This window comes from Ochotona princeps, chromosome 16 (genome assembly GCF_030435755.1).
Source record: "Ochotona princeps isolate mOchPri1 chromosome 16, mOchPri1.hap1, whole genome shotgun sequence".
NCBI classification, from domain to species: domain Eukaryota; kingdom Metazoa; phylum Chordata; class Mammalia; order Lagomorpha; family Ochotonidae; genus Ochotona; species Ochotona princeps.
The window spans coordinates 48,066,127-48,083,178 of NC_080847.1; the positions used below are offsets into that span (position 1 = coordinate 48,066,127).

General features: G+C 43.9%; 1 protein-coding gene across 3 annotated transcripts in view; it reads left to right on the forward strand.

Annotated features, from left to right (window-relative positions):
• LOC101527925 (zinc finger protein OZF) overlaps positions 1-17,052 on the forward strand; it is a 65,888-nt gene that overhangs the window by 5,795 nt on the left and 43,041 nt on the right. For all 3 annotated transcript variants that reach the window (XM_058674413.1, XM_058674411.1, XM_058674412.1), the window contains exons 2-3: positions 3,979-4,062; positions 6,933-8,130. In XM_058674413.1, the coding sequence (XP_058530396.1) occupies positions 7,056-7,940 (885 nt within the window). In that variant the 5' untranslated portion in view covers positions 3,979-4,062; positions 6,933-7,055 and the 3' untranslated portion in view covers positions 7,941-8,130. Of the gene's footprint in view, positions 1-3,978; positions 4,063-6,932 lie in introns of those variants that run through there.

Below are 17,052 nucleotides of genomic sequence, written 5' to 3' on the forward strand. Positions count from 1 at the left end.
AGTGGCATCACTGTCTATTTAGAATTTAATACAAATGCCTCCCCTGTTTTTATATTAGTTAAGGTGCTGGATTTTGTGATCAGGTATAGACTATGACTATCTATAGACACTTAGAAGAGCTTGCCCACTGACTGGGTCCTTGAAAGTGTAAAGGGTTTTTTGGCTTTTTTTTTTTTTTTTTTTTGCTTGTTTGTTTTAAGCTTTATTTTTATTTGAAAAAGTAACAGAGAAGGGAGAGAATGATTAGTTCATTTCCTAAAGCCATGGCAGCTGGATTTGGGCCTGTACAGAGCCAGGAGCTTCTTTGGGGTCTCATGTGGGTGTAGGGGCCCAAGCGCTTAGACCGTTCCCTGCTACTTTCCCAGACTGTTAATAGAGAACTGGGTTGGAAGTGGAGCATCCTGAATTCAAACCAGCACCCTTATGAGATGCAGGTGCCACAGGTGGAAGCTTAGCCTTATATTCCACAGCGCATGTCCTAGAAGTATAAAGTTTTAAAACTGAGGCCAGTGCTGTACCCAGCATGTAACAGCCAGGAAAGAACATGGTTAATCACAAGCAGTTTGATTAATAGCTACAGTTGTTGAAAGATAAACTGGCAGGGTGGGAGATATGTTGCGATGGCTCAGTGGCTAAATCCTCAGCTTGTACATCCCCTGATCTGTATGGGTGCTGATTCCTGTCTCCACTGCTCCACTTCCCATCCAACTCCCTGCTTGTGTCCTGGGAAACTGTAGAGGACGGCCCAAAGCCTCCCACGTGAGAGAAGAAGCTCCTAGCTCTTGGCTTTGGGTTGTCTCAGCTCCAACGGTTGTGGCCACTTGGGGAGAAACTAGTAAAGGGAAGATCTGTCTCTCCTCTCTATGTAAATCTGCATCTTCAATAAAAATAAACAGTTCTTTAATGACAAGAAAAAATTCACTGGAACAAAGCCAAGATTCCCAGTAAGACGTGTTTCTGTTTCCTGTTCATTCCCTCCTTATTGGCAGCCATTTCTTTACTTTCTTTGTCTTTTTTAAAGTTTTTAAGTTCATTTAGTTACATTGTGGTTCAGTTTTAATCTGCATTGACTATATTTTAGATGAATTTGCTAGAATTGATTTTAGATTTCTCAGTAAAAATCTGCAGGGACAAGCAGGAAATAGGCTTGAAAAGGATTTGAGAATGGGAATCAGAAATGCCAAATTTAGCAACTTGTAAAAGTGAATTCCAGGAGACCAGGCTGCTGACAGAAGTCTGCCTGAACCTGTCTGGGCTCACTGAGCAGTGAAGGACAGAAGTCTTTCGCTACTGTAGCACTAGAAGGTTCTTTTTTTTTTTCTTTTTTCTTTTTTTAAAGATTTATTTATTTTTTATCACAAAGTCAGATATACAGAGAGGAGAGACGGGAAGATCTTCCGTCCGATGATTCACTCCCCAAGTGAGCCGCAATGGCTGGTGCGCGCCGATCCAAAGCCGGGAACCAGGAATTTCTTCCAGGTCTCCCACGCGGGTGCAGGGTCCCAAGGCCTGGGCCATCCTCAACTGCTTTCCCAGGCCACCAGCAGGGAGCTGGATGGAAAGCATGGCTGCCGGGATTAGAACTGGTGCCCATATGGGATCCCGGGTGTTCAAGGGGAAGACTTTAGCCACTAGGCCATGCTGCCGGACCCTAGAAGGTTCTAAGATGCACATTTATTCGGAAATTATACTAGTCACCATCATTTTTAATAAGTTATCTGAATGGACAAGCAAGTTATTTTGTGTTACTCTTGTTTGTGTGAGAGATTTCCCTAGACAAGAGGGAAAAGGATAGCGTTTTGTCGCCCATCCAAGTGCTAACCAGGCCCGACCCTGCTTAGTTCCGAGATCAGACGAGATCAGGCGCGTTCAGGGTTGTATGTTTGTAGACAAAGATAGTGTTTTGCGCATGAGGGCTTGCAGGGCTCTCCTGGTTGGTGCTGTCATGGCAGGCTTCTGCCCCCCACCCCCGGGTTTCCGGAGCCTGCCCTAGGTGAAGCTGACTTTTCGCAAAGCCCTCTGCTCCCCAGGGTTGGGCTGCAATTGGCATCTCCGAGTCACATAACAGAGCACTTTTCCTTCTTTCTTTTTTTTTTTTTAAAGATTTGTTTTATTTTTATTGGAAAGTCAGATATCTAAGGAGGAGAAGAGACAGAGATCGTCCGTCTGATGATTCACTCCCCAAGTGAGCACAACAGCCAGTGCTATGCCAATCCAAAGCCAGGATCTAGGAACTTCTTCCAGGTCTCCCATGTGCGTGCAGAGTCCCAAGGCTTTGGGCTATCCTCGACAGCTTTCCCAGGCCACAAGCAGGGAGCTGGATGGGAAGTGGAGCTGCCAGGATTAGAACCGGCACCCATATGGGATCCTGGCGTGTTCAAGGCGAGGACTTTAGCTGCTAGGCCAACGCTGCCGGGCCGCAGAGCACTTTTCAAGCTTGTGTTTTATGCTTCCTCCTGGAGTCCTTTTCTCTTTAGTCTAGGTTCTGCTTTTCATTTGTTCCCTTTTAGGCTTCTGATCTCTTCAAGTTCTTGGAACCCTTCTTTCCCAGTGTTCCCAGTTCTTTTGAGGCTTTGCAGCATCCTGTTAAGGATTCCTGTTTAGGATTCTGTATTAGACAATGCAGTGTGTTGTGTTTTTTGTTTGTTTGTTTCTGTCTCTGGTTTTGTTGTATTTTTTAAACTCGGTTATAACTATTCCCTTTATTTTTTGGTAACATTTATTTATTTTTATTGAAAAGTCAGATTTACAGAGAGAAAAAGATCTTCTGTCTGCTGGTTCACTCCTAAAATGGCCACAATGGCCAGAGCTGAGCCAATCCAAAGCCAGGAGCTTCTTCCAGGTCTCCCACGCACACAGGTGCAGGGTCGCAGGGCTTTGGACTATCTGCTATTGCCTTTCCAGGCTACAGGCACGGAGCTGGATGGGAAGTGAAACAGTTGGGATACAAACCAGCACCCATATGGGATCCCCGCAGATGCAAGGCAAGGATTCAGCCACTGAGCTGTCGCACCAGGTCCTAGTAATTAGGGAATGAAAATTTGCTAATTGTTCTTGGGATCTGTTACCTGGTGGACTTCTCTCTTCCTTCCATGGGCTCCTGCACCACTTCTGCCATTGTGGGTGTTCTGGGCCACTCTTGCTTGTAATTTAGAGCTAACATTTCCTGTCTACCAGTTTCATTAAAGGTACAGTGGATGCATTGGCTAGTCCTTCCTCCTGCCTTTAGTTTTGACAGGTTTTAATAATTTTTATGTATCAATTTATTTGAAAAGGCAAGTGACAGAGAGATGTTCCATCTGCTGACTCACTCTGCAAATGCCTGCAATAGCCAAAACGAGCCCACTGAAGCGTGGAGTTCCACACAGGTGTCCCTCAGGGGTGGCAGGAACCCAGACATTTGGAACATTATCGGCTACTTCCCAAGCTCCTTACAGTCAGAACAGCCTCCTGGACACTGTAGTCACATGGCTTAGTCAGATACATGTATTGAATGCATCCAAGAATAAGGGATGTGTTCAAAACCCATTCAGAAACCTGTTATGGATGTGTGCCGAAGAAAAATAGTGACCAGTTATGCAAGCAGTGAAAGGTTTTCCTGTGTAAGTGAAGCTCTGAGGTTTGTTCTTGCTCTCTTCCTCCATTTCTATTTATGTAGAGACTTTAAATATGGGTTTTTCTTTAACTCCTAAAGCACACACAGTTTTCATCCACTGGCCTACTCAGATTCCTGCAGTAGCTGGTGCTGGGCAGGGCTGAACCCGAGCACCAGGAGCTCCCACATAGGTAACAGGGACCCAGCCGCCTGAGCACAGGCACCTCGAGTAGCATTTCCTGCCCGGCCAAATGCCAACCCCTTTAAACAGTTTCATGAGTAGATTTTGAAATTGAGGATTTGGTAGTGCTAGTCTCAGCCCACATGCTTGCTTGTGCTCTAGTCTCCAAAGCCAAAGGTGATTCCTTTGTTCTGTTTCACAGGGCCGCTTCTTTGTGCATCCCTGGAAACTGCACCTTGCTCATCCAGAAGGCTGGGAGGTCCTTGGACGCAACCTCGGTTTCAAGGTAGGACCAGCATCAACGTTGTAGTGCTGGGTAATTTCCCTCAGAGTAGGCTGTATGGTGACTTAATTGTACCTGATCCTCTGTTAGTGCAAGAAAAATAAATGGAATTAAATCAAAAGTGCAAATTGAAAAACAACAACAAAAAAAAACTAGATGGTATAGGGAAAAATGGGAAGCAGGTGTGTCCAGGTATGTGAATTACAGCCAGGCAGGACACAGTTGTGCAGTTAACATCAATACCTTAAATTTCTTTGAAAGATGTTTCTATGTTTTTTTTTTTTTTTTTTTTAAGATTTATTTATTTTTATTGGAAAGTTAGATATACAGAGAGGAGGAGAGACAGAGAGGAAGATCTTCCACCCGATGATTCACTCCCCAGGTGAGCCGCAACGGCCGGTGCTGCACCGATCCAAAGCCGGGAACCTGGAACTTCCTCCAGGTCTCCCATGCTGCAGGGTCCCAGAGCTTTGGGCCGTCTTTGACTGCTTTCCCAGGCCACAAGATCGGCACACTCCTTCACCTCCCTCCCTGCTGCCTCTTTGCCTCTTTCTTTCATGATGTGGTTTGACATTAGTGCTGCCGTTAGACTTCTTGTGTGTGTGCATGTGTGTTTTTGCTATTTTGGTAAAATTCATGAATCTGTGAACGTTTTAGACAGCATGCTAAGCAATAAGAAGTATCTCTAGTTTAAGACCCTAAACGTGCTCACTTTCAAATTTCACATATATTCTTTTTGAGGTGCTCTATGAATAAACCAGTATGTGTGTGTTATGTTCCATTTTCCTTTAAAGGACATATGTAATTTTTCTCTTGGAAAATTTCCTGCCAGCAAATAATCAGCTTCACTTATCTCCTGTTGGTGAATATTTAGACCATTTCTAGGCCTTTACCTAGAAACCACAAGTACATATATTCAAAAGTATGCAGCTACAATTTAACTGGAAATGCTGTCAGTTATGCTAATAAATTTGAAGTTAGGTACATTGTTTTCTAAAGAAATGAGTCTATTTAACGATTTATGTATCTGAAACGTGGAACACGGAGGGGAGGGTCAAAGATTGATCTTCTGTCCACTGGTCACTCCCTGATGGTCGCAGTTACCAGGGATGGGCCAGACTGCTGCCAAGGCCCCAGGAATACCCTCTGATATCCCACAGGGGTCCTCGCCTGTTGGTTTTCCAGGTGCATTATCACCATGCGGGTGCAGGGTCGCAAGGCTTTGGGCTGTCCTCTGCTGCTTTTCCAGGCCAGCTGGATGGGAAGTGGAGCAGCCAGGACTCAAACTCGTGCCCATATATGATGTGATACCTTTAAGAAGATTAACCAAATGTAATTCCTTTCTTTTCAAAGTCTCGTTTTATGGCAGAATATGAATTTGCTCTCTGATACCCTGTCCTGCCTCATGTGTGTGCCAGCCAGCCCTGGGCCTGGCTTAGCTCAGCTTGCACCCAGCTCTTGGCACTCACTAGCAGGAGCTGCATAAAGCCTAGCAGGGTTTATTTGATTCCCTGCTGTGGCTGCGAAACTCAATCTAGGTCTCGCAACCGGTTGGACCATCATTGTCATCTGTCTTCGAGGACTGTGTTAGTAGGAAGCTAAAGAAGCAGGTGTCAAGGCTCTCTGAAAGGATACCTTGTCAGCCACTAGTTAAAATGTTCTCCTTCTCCAAAGTGTAGTTGGGGACCTTAGTCATATATATTTTTCCATACTGATAGATTGCTATTAGTAATCTCCTAAAAGCACCATGGAATTCTGTTTATATTGAGTGCTTACCAAGTATCAGCCATGGTTCTGAGCACTTTCGTGCTTTTAATATCTTTAAATGATGATTGTGTAAATTCCATTTTAGGTGAAGCCTTAGAAAATGATGAGGAGATAAAGAGGCAATAAGACTTAGAAGGTATGCATTGATCTCCAAAGATTTATTTTTTATTTGAAAGGCAGATTTACAGAGAGAAGGAGAGACAAAGATCTTTATCCACTGGTTCATTCCCCAAGTGGTATAATGGCGGGAGCTGAGCCGATCGAAAGCCAGGAGCCAAGAGCTGCTTCTAGGTCTCCTACTCTGGTGTAGGATCTGAAGGCGTTGGGCCATTGTCCACTGCCTTTGCAGGCCACGAGCAGGAAGCTAAGTGGGAAGTGGAGCAGCTGGGAGACGAAGGAGTGCTCATGTGGGTTTTGGGCAAGTGCAAGGCAAGGATTTAGCCACTCAGTCATTGTGCCACCTTTTTCATTTTAATTTTAGAATTATTTACCCATGTCAGTCATGATTAGAGTGGGTGCGATTGAAGTGTGGAAGAAAAGTGGGTGGGACAAATGTTTCAATTCTTTTTTTTTTCTTTCCTGTTTGCTATCAATTACATCAGCACCTGAGCATGGGGGATGGACATTTGATAACACCTTAGACACTCAGTGTGTGGAAGGGTGTTGTGAGGGTGTTACTTAAGTGGTTTTGATAGTTCTGAGACGTCCTTAGTTTTGAGATTTCACCATTGTGTTTAGAAATTCTCCAGCATAGTTTACCCTTTTATAGTTAAATCCTCTTTAAGTGTAAATCTGTGGAAATGCCTTCAGTTTAAAGCATCTTGTGTCTGTAATCCCAGAGCATTTGTACTGGTGAGAAATTGTATGAATATACTGAATGTTCAAAAATTATTCCTTACATGTTATGTCTCATTGAACTTAAAAAAAACATGAAAATAAATTCTGTGCTTCTAAGGAATATTGAAGAAAAGTGTTAAGTTAGATAAAATCCCATTGAACAAGGAATAACCAGTGAATGTAGCAAAATTTCATTTCATGTTGGCAAATTCAGATGTATTGCATGTGATAAAATTTTTTCCAACATTTTTTCTATGCATTTCCTTTAGGTCATATCCATGGAGAAGATTTATAAATACAAGAAATGTGGAAATACCTTCTGCCAAAAGTAAACCTTGATTCAACAAAGAAATATTATTGACGAGAAACCTTGTGAATGTGGGAAAGCTTCCATGCAGATGTCACACAGCAGTCAGCAGAGAGGTTATAGTGGGGCAAGCCCCTTTGCTTGTAAGGTATGTGGGAAAGTCTTCAGCCACAAATCAACTCTGACTGAGCATGAGCATTTTCATACCAGAGAGAAGCCTTTTGAATGTAATGAATGTGGGAAAGCCTTTAGCCAAAAGCAGTATGTCATTAAGCATCAGAACACCCATACAGGAGAGAAGCTTTTCGAATGTAATGATTGTGGGAAATCCTTTAGCCAGAAGGAAAACCTGCTTACCCATCAGAAAATTCATACTGGAGAGAAACCGTTTGAATGTAAAGACTGTGGGAAAGCATTTATTCAGAAGTCCAACCTCATCAGACACCAGAGAACTCACACGGGAGAAAAGCCCTTTGTGTGTAAGGAGTGTGGGAAAACCTTTAGTGGCAAATCCAACCTTACCGAGCATGAGAAAATTCATATTGGAGAGAAGCCCTTTAAATGCAACGAATGCGGAACAGCTTTTGGCCAGAAGAAGTACCTCATAAAACATCAAAACATTCACACTGGAGAAAAACCCTACGAATGTAATGAATGTGGAAAAGCCTTCTCTCAGCGAACATCGCTTATTGTACACGTGAGAATTCATTCAGGTGATAAACCTTATGAATGCAATGTGTGTGGGAAAGCCTTCTCTCAGAGCTCATCTCTTACTGTACATGTGAGAAGCCATACAGGAGAGAAACCCTATGGTTGCAATGAATGTGGGAAAGCTTTCTCTCAGTTCTCAACCCTCGCTCTGCATTTGAGAATCCATACAGGTAAGAAGCCTTATCAGTGCAGTGAGTGTGGGAAAGCCTTCAGTCAAAAGTCACACCACATTAGGCATCAGAAAATTCATACACATTAAAAATCCTGTAAAATATCTTGAAATTGAAAATACTTTGATCATGAATTTGCATTGCAAATGAGATGAAATTAACCAGTGTGGAAAACTTGGAGGATAATAGCAGAATTAATGCTGAAGCAAAGAACATTTGCATAGTAAAAATACTGTATCCAGCAACAGAGAAGCTACAGCAAATAGCAAAGGTAATACTGAAACAGACATTTCCACTCAAGTTGGGAGCGGAACCAGCTGCCTTGTTACAGCTGCCTGTTACTTTGTTATCAGCATCAATTTGGAGCTCTTCACCAGCATAAGAAATGAAGAGACAAAGATGATTACCTACAAATAAAACTCTTGTGGCACTGATTCAGCAGAGTAGAAGGAATCTTCTAGAACTGAAATTGTTGGATGAGAAAATAGGTGATTTTGGAAAGTATTTGTAGGTAATTTGTTCTCTAATGGGAAAAAATAACAGAACTATACATAGAAGTAACATCTACGAGGACTGACTGAAGTACTAAAACTATAATAGTGACCTTACAAGTAGGGAAACATTGCTTAAAAGAAATCCAAAAAGACTTCACAATTCTGCTTGTATGTATGCTGAGAAAATATGTACCAAATTATTTACTGTGGCTTGATTTATCATCGCCAAAAATTAGAAATAACTTAAATGCCTTTTGGGGACAGAGCAGGAAATTCTTGGAAGGTAATATTGTGTACATATATATTTGTAAAATGCAACGCAATATTAACATACATAAACATGAGCATTTTAAAAGTTATTGAGGGAGGAAAGTTGTAGTGGGTTACATATAATACAATGCCTTTGTAAATTTGGATTAAAACTATCCTGATAAAACAGAAATTTACATTGGTAATGCATATATATACATATATACACACACACACACATAAGGGGTGTAATTGTTTTTGAAGTAAATTGGAAGGATACAGACCTCAGAGTAGTCACCTATGAAGAGTGGAAAGGGGAAGGGGATGAGTATGGGAGGTGGGTGGTTAAAGGGGACTTTGACTTTTTAAACAAGCATTTCTGTTAAAGATCTGCAAGAAGCGAAAATCCTGGCTAATTCTGGAGTGTGGTATATGGATATCTTGTCTTATTTTTTGTACCTTTCTGTATTTTTAAGATTTCTCAAAAAGAATGAGGGTGAAAATGGGAACACTGTACCTGTAGAAATCATGCTATGGTGGGTTAATTCCCCAATACTAAACTTTTTATAGAATATATTTCTAAAGTTTTATCAATAATGTGTGAATTGACTTGCTCTCTATGTAATATGAAATTGTCTATTTTATTAAAATGAAAAATGACAGCATACTCCAAATCTGTTTTCTTTTTTATTTCAACATGGGGTATTCTAAAGGTACTTTAGCTTCATGTTTGTAATATTTGCAACACATCGTTTTGGCTTAAAAGTTGTTGTGAACTTGAGATTTGTTGATTGGTTAGAAAGCAGAGAGAGATGTTCACCAAATTGCCAGTTCTAGGTCAGGTGAAAACCAGGAGCCAGGAACATGGCAGAGGTCTAATTACTTAAGCTGACTATCTTCTGCCTTCCTCGGTGTGTTAGCAGGAAGCTGGGCTAAATGTACGGTGGCTGTTTGATTCCAGCATCCGAAATGATTTACCCACTATGCCAAACTGCTCGCCTCAAGTAACTCCTCCATTATGTCAGTTTTACTATTGAATCCATGTTAATTTAAAAAAAAAAGTAAATCTTATATTTTTCATTTATAAGATTCTCATAATCTTTTTTAAAGTTTGTTTTTATTGGGACCCTGTGCAGTGGCCTAGTGGCTGAAGTCCTTACCTTGAGCGCAGCGGGATCTCACATGAACTCCGGTTCTAATCCCCCTTGCCCTGCTTCCCATCCAGCTCCCTGCTTATGGCCTGGGAAAGCAGTTGAGGATGGTCTAAAGCCTTGGGACTCTGCTCCCGCTTGGGAGACCCAGAAGAAGCTCCTGGCTCTTTGTTTCAGATTGGCTCCGCCATTGTGGCTACTTAGGGAGTGAATCATCGGACGGAGATCTTCCTTCTGTCTCTCCTCTCTCTATATCTGCCTTTCCAATAAAAATAAGTAAATCTTCAAAAATTTCGTTTATTGGAAAGGGAAATTTACAGAGAGATCTTCATTCTGCTGGTTCACTTCCTAAATGGTACCAGTGGCCTGAGCTGAGCTGATCAGGAGCTTCTTCCAGGTCTCCCACATGGGTGCAGGGAGCGAAGGGCATGGGCCGTCCCACAGTGCTTTCCCAGGCCACAAGCTGAATGGGAAGTGGAGCAGCCAGGACAGAAACTGGCCACCCATGTGGGATAAGGGTTGTTGGAAATGTATTAGCCAATAGAGGCATTGCACCAGCCAAAGATTCTCATCTTTTTATAGTGTATTTCAGGAGATTCCGTATTTCCATAGAATCAGGCATGATCGTACTTGCCTAACGTGGCATAGTGATGATAAACACCTTAAATTTTTTTTCTGTTGATAGTTAAACGGTCTGTAATCTTTGGCATATGTTGATAATGGATCACATTTTTTTAGTTCTTTGTCCAGTAAATTTTGAGTTTTGTCCTGGGTATTAAATTTTATACAGAGGCAGGTTAATAGGCTGGTCCTGTAAGCAGAAGCAAAGAAGGAAAGAAATATTTTCCACATGTTGGTTCACTGCAAATGGCTGCACTGGCCAGGGCCAAGCCAGGTACTCCTAGTGTCCCACATGGGTGGCAGGATCCCACATGCTTGGGTCATCTTTTGCTGGTTTTTCCAGGTGCGTCAGCAGGATAGAAATGGAGCACTTTATACTTGAACTTGTACTCAGAGGATGTTGGCTCCCCAAGCAGTGTGACCTGCTATACCACAGCAACAGCCCCGAAGCCAAGAATTTCAGCCAGGTCTTCTGTGTGGGTGGCAGGAGCTTGAGCTTCCCAGGGTCTAGAAGCAGAAGCTGGAATGAGGAGCCAGAGCTGGAATTAAACCCAGACACTACAGCATGAGATGTGGGAATCTGAAATGTGAGCTAAATGGTTTTGGGTTTTTTTTTTGTTTTTTTTTTAAGATTTAGTTTTTCTGCAAAGTCAGATATAGAGAGGAGGAGAGACAGAGGAAGATCCTCCGTCTATTGATTCCCCAAGTGGTTGCAATGGCTAGAACTGTACCAATCCGAGGCCAGGAGCCTGGAGCTTCATCTGTCTCCCACACGTGGGTACAGGGTCCAAAGGCTTTGGGTCGTTTTTGACTGCTTTCCCAGGCCACGAACAGAGAGCTGGATGGGAAATGGGGCTGCCAGGATTAGAACTGGTGCCCATTAGGATCCTGTCTCTTGGGCCCAGCGGCGTGGCCTAGCAGCTAAAGTCCTCGCCTTGAATGCCCCGGGATCCCATATGGGCGCCGGTTCTAATCCCGGCAGCTCCACTTCCCATCCAGCTCCCTGCTTGTAGCCTGGGAAAGCAGTTGAGGATGGCCCAATGCATTGGGACACTGCACCCGCGTGGGAGACCCGGAAGAGGTTCCAGGTTCCCGGCTTCGGATTGGCGCGCATCGGCCTGTTGCGGTCACTTGGGGAGTGAATCATCGGACGGAAGATCTTCCTCTGTCTCTACTCTGTGTATATCTGGCTGTAATAAAATAAATAAATCTTTAAAAAAAAAAAAAAAGGATCCTGTCTCTTACAAGGCAAGGATTTAGCCACTAGGCTATTGCACTGGACCCACCTTCATCTACTTTAACCTCACTTTTATGCATTTTTTTAAATTATTTTTAATGATGTTTACATATTTTATCAGGTTAGGGGAAAGTGAGTGAGAGCATTGTTTCCAAAATTTCTATTTCTTATTCCTGTATCTGGGTGAATCTGGAGATAAAGGGATAAGTCACACTGAGCCTCCCAACCACCCCAGTACCTGGGGATGGGGAAAGACCACCAAATCAATCCAGTGTCCCCCACATGGAGCATACTCTCAGCGTTCTGCTCAAGTAGTTTCAATAGTTTTGAAACTATCGATTTTGCCGATCCAAGAATTAAACCATTCCATTGTCCATTGGCTGACATAGTTTACCTTAGAGTCTCCCTCCACTCGGATATTTACTGTCATCATTTGTCCAATTTGTTCTGTCCTTCCTTCGCTGATACCAGATGTTCTCTGCAGGTGCTGATGGGCTATCCTTCATGTGCATCTGGGCATGCTGTCCACTGCTCTGTCTTTTCCACTGAAGGAGGCCCTGTTCTGACACATATACTCCATAGTCAGACCACCCATCCTGAATGTGAGACCCCAGGTCCCCGAAAGCCCCTACCTGTGCCATTCCACAGATCCCCCACAAACACACACCACACCCGGGTCTTGCATTCTCCCGGTGGTTTTGCGGTCTAGCTTGACAGCATTTAGCCCCAGCACTTGATAGCCAATGCTGTGGCTAAGCTCGACCAACCTGCACTTACTCTGGCTCTTGCATGCATCAAAGGATACAGCCTGTTAGCCCAGCCTGGCTCTGCCCCTAACCTAGTTGACATGCACCTAACAGATGTTGCAGGCATGCCCAACCTGCTCTGCCCCCAGTCCCAGTTCTAAAGCTCGCAGTGGGGCAGTGGCCCAAAGGGAAGCCTGTGCTGTTCCTCTACCACGCCCGCACTGCTCCCCCAGGTCTCACGTGTACTGCTGGGAGCTGCAGCCCACTGTGCGCTGGCATGCCTCACCTCAGGATTTGCCAGCAGGTGTGGTAGCCTGACCTGCTGTGAGCTGACCTTGTCTTGGTTCATGTGCTCACCTGCAAAAAAACAACAACAAAAAACTAGTTTGATTTTTTTGTGTGTGTACATTTTTTGCTGGAGATTTTAGTAGATTTTAAAAATTGTTTTATTACATTTAACACAAAATGTCGAGACACCCAAGGGAATCTCAGAAAATGCTCCAGGACAAAGCTTTGGTGGAACTCTGGTGGTGGTGGGGTTGAGTGTTCCCAGAGTCCCTTAAGGACACGCAGTCGAGGGCACCTTGACTGACTCAGTTTATATTTGTGATCCACCGTGGTGCTGGCCACAATTGTGGGGTCCCCGAGTTCCTTTCCCAGGGGCCTCTTGTGCTGAGGCAAGCCTTTGCCCAGGAGCACCTGGCTGCATGCTCTGCCCACGCAGCTCGGCCTGCAGGGTGTCATGGTTGGCTGGCCCAGGCTCAGGACCAGGTGAGGACCTCCAAGCGGGGAGCGCCGTGTGGCTGAGTCCGAGCTGCAAGCGTATGCACGCATGCGTGTGCGCGTCTTCTGACTGCGTCACACTGGGCGTGATTCTGACGTACCAGTCCGTGCGCAGCTCGTGGCGGTGGCGGTGTGGTGGCTGTTTGTGGGAAGCCAGGTAGGAGTGTGGCTGTGAGGTGGGTGGCTGTGGGAGGGTTTCTAGGATCGCTGTTGGGTGTGGCGGGGTGTTTCTGTGGAGGTTTAGCGTGAGTCTGTGAGGGATGTTGTGCTGACTGTGGCAGCAGCAGGAAGGGGATGGGTACAGAGTGTTGTTTTGGTGTGTGTGGGGTGGATAGAGGTGGCCTGCCCAGATTCTCTTCAGGTGTACCCTCTGTTTTCACCACAGTGCTTCCACACCCTGAAGGGTGCAGGTCCAGGACAGGTTTTGGTTGGGATCTGTCCTGGCATACTGCTAGAAACTGTGTTGGTTCTTGTTAACCTCTTTTTTTTTTTTTTTTTTTTTTTTTTTTTTGCTGATTTTTACTTAATTGATTAGGTTGGAAGGGATGAGGGATAGGGGAAAGTGGGTTAAACCACTGTTTCCAAATTTTTTCTTCTTCTTGCTGTTTGTGGGGGATGGAGGAGGTAACTGGAGACACCACACCCTGCTCCCAGTGGCCTCATTACCCTAGGATGGGCTTTAGCCACCCAGTGTCATCCCAAGCTTCCATGGTTGTCAATGTGAAGCATGTTTTAAGGATTCTGCCTCAGTAGTTTCGATAGTTCTGAAATGCTGTCAATCTCGCTGATCCAAGGATGAGGAAACAATTCAAGGACAACAGCCCACTATACAGTCTCCATTTGCCTATATATTTACTGGTTTTTTTTAGATTTATTTGTATTACAAAGTCAGATATACAGAGAGGAGGAGAGAGAGAGAGGGAGATCTTCCGTCTGATGATTCACTCCCCAAGTGAGTGCAACAGCCGGTGCTGCACCAATCCGAAGCCGGGAGCCAGGAACCTCTTCTGGGTCTCCCACGCGGGTGCAGAGTCCCAAAGCTTTGGGCCGTCCTCGACTGCTTTCCCAGGCCACAAACAGGGAGCTGGATGGGAAGTGGAGCTGCCGGGATTAGAACCGGGATCCCGGGCGTTCAAGGCGAGGACTTTAGCCGCTAGGCCACGCCGCCGGGCCTAAAAATAAATAAATCTTAAAAAAAAAAAAAGATTCCAGGGCAAGTGAAATGATTTTAATGTCTAGCTGGGCAGTCAGCTCTTGCCATGAGTAAGAAGTGCCTTGAATAAAATGAAGTGGCGAAAGCAGGTAGTAGAAATTTCCAATGCATAGCCTTGGGATTCCGATCCTGTTCCTTCAGTGCAGACAGTAGTAAAACAGCATGCCTCGGAGGTAGCTGTCTCTCCTGCAAATCTTCAACACTCCAAGGTCCTCCCTAGCTCCTGTTTGCTTCCTGGTGTTTCAAGAAGCAGAGTGTTCTTGAAACAGGGTGCAGGCAAGTCTCTGGAGAGTCCAAATTTCCTGGAATACAGTCACCTTTACAATTAACCCTTTCATTTCCCCATTTTGTGAATTATGAAGCGTGAACATACTGACGCTATAACAACATTGCATTATTACTTGGTATTTTTGGATCCTTTTTTTTTTTTAGAATAAACAGAGCCATAATGCAAAAAGACATAATATTAGTATAATCAGAATATTTCTTAGTTTCCCATGAAATAGCCATTGGTAAAAACTAATAGAGGACATATGTCCAGTAAAATCAGGTAAAAGACTTAACCCTGAAACCTCATGTAAGTTTTCTGAAAATATAGGTCTAATTTCTCATTCTAATTCAAACAGTTGACCAGAAAGATTTCCATGGCGCAACAAATGATGTTTTACACTATCTCAAGGGAACAAAGTTTGATTCCAAGGAGTAGGGGGTAACACAAAAGGAGGTACAATTCCAGTCACACTTTAACGAAAGTCTTTGATTGTAATTGATCTCACAAGAGCAGCATGGTCAATTCCAAATTTGTGAGTTCTGTATACAATTGTCCACCAATTTTTCGTCATCAGTTCCACAAAGCTTCTGAATATTGATGCTCTTGCTGGACGACGTGAGCTGTTTGTACCGATGGATGGAATGCAGCCGCTGCAGCTGTGGCAGTCGTAGTGATGACAATAATGCAAGGATAGTAGGCATTAATAGTCCTAGAAATCTCTTAAACCCTTCTTCATGAAGAATCTTGCGAAGGAGGATGATACTTGAGTTTTCTGCCCAAACCTGAAAACTGGACAGTTGGACTGGCAGCCAGATACCTACACAGGTTCTTAAAACATGTATAGACTAGGTGGAAAAATTAATGTTAATGCTAGAATTCAAGCAAGTATAAAAAGAACATTTAGTACAGGAAACCAAACTCAATGATGGATTCCACATGTAGTGCCTGGGAAAGCAGTCGAGGATGGTCCAAAGCCTTGGGATCCGCACCCATGTGGGAGACCTGGAAGAGGCTCCTGGCTTTGGATTGGTGCAGCTCTGGCGGTTGAGGCCACTTAGGGAGTGAACCATCAGGCGGAAGATCTTTCTGTCTCTCCTTCTCTCTTTATATCTGACTTTCCAAAACAAAATAAATAAATATAAAAAATAATGTACTTTTCATATGCCAGAGCCCTTCTTCCCTCCTCCCCAGCAGCCCTGGCCACCTTTCCTTTGGTCAGTTACGAGACATCTAAGGGCAGCACCCATACCACAGCCTACTGGGATTTTTTTTTTTCAAACTAGCTGATTCCAAACCTACTTACCTGCTTACTCTGGCTTGCCCATTTTCTTTTCTTTTCTTTTCTTTTTTAAGATTTATTTTTATTGCTAGTCAGATATACAGAGAGGAGAGACAGAGAGGAAGATCTGAAGCTGCGCCGATCCAAAGCCAGGAGCCAAGAACTTTTCTCCAGCTCTCCCACACAGGTGCAGGGTTCTAAGGCTTTGGGCTGTCTTCGACTGCTTTCCCAGGCCACAAGCAGGGAGCTGGATGGGAAGAGGAGCTGCCGGGATTAGAACCGGCGCCCATATGGGATCCTGGCACGTTTAAGGCTAGGACTTTAGCCGCTAGGCCACTGCGCCGGGCCTGCTTACCCATTGTCTATAAAGCTTTCTTTAAATGCTCTCCCAGTTTCCCTACCTTCTAGGGAACCAAGTAATTTTTTTTTAAAGTGGAAATCATCTGTCTTTTTAAAAAAAAGATTTTTATTACAAATTCAGATATACAGAGAGACAGAGAGGAAAATCTTCCATCTGATGATTCACTCCCCAAGTGACAGCGATGGCTGGAGCTGAGCAGATCTGAAGCCAGGAACCCAGAGTTTCTTCAGGTCTTCCACGCTGGTGCAGAGTCCCAAGGCTTTGGGCTGTCCTTGAATGCCTTTCCAGGCCACAGGCAGGGAGCTAGATGGAATGTGGGATGCCGGGATTAGAACTGGTACCCAAATGGGATACTGGTGCATTTAAGGCAAGGACTTTAACTGCTAGGCCACCGTGCCAGGCCCCAATCCCTTTCCTTTTGATATTTGAGTAAGATACAGGCTATGGCTAAATGTATTTATACTATCATAAGGACTATAGGGTTTTCTTTCAATATGAATTACCTGGTTTTACGTAGGTGTGACTACATAAAGTGACACCTAAAGGCTTTTATATTTATTGGGTCCATATATTCTGGATAGTCTTCTGTATAATTAATATTACTAGGTTTCTTTTTTTTTTCTTTTTATTTGTTTTTTTTTTTAAAGATTTATTTATTTTATTACAAAGTCAGATATACAGAGAGGAGGAGAGACAGAGAGGAGGATCTTCCGTCTGATGATTCACTCCCCAAGTGAGCTGCAACGGGCTGGTGCTGTGCCGATCCAAAGCCAGGAACCAGGAACCTCTTCCGGGT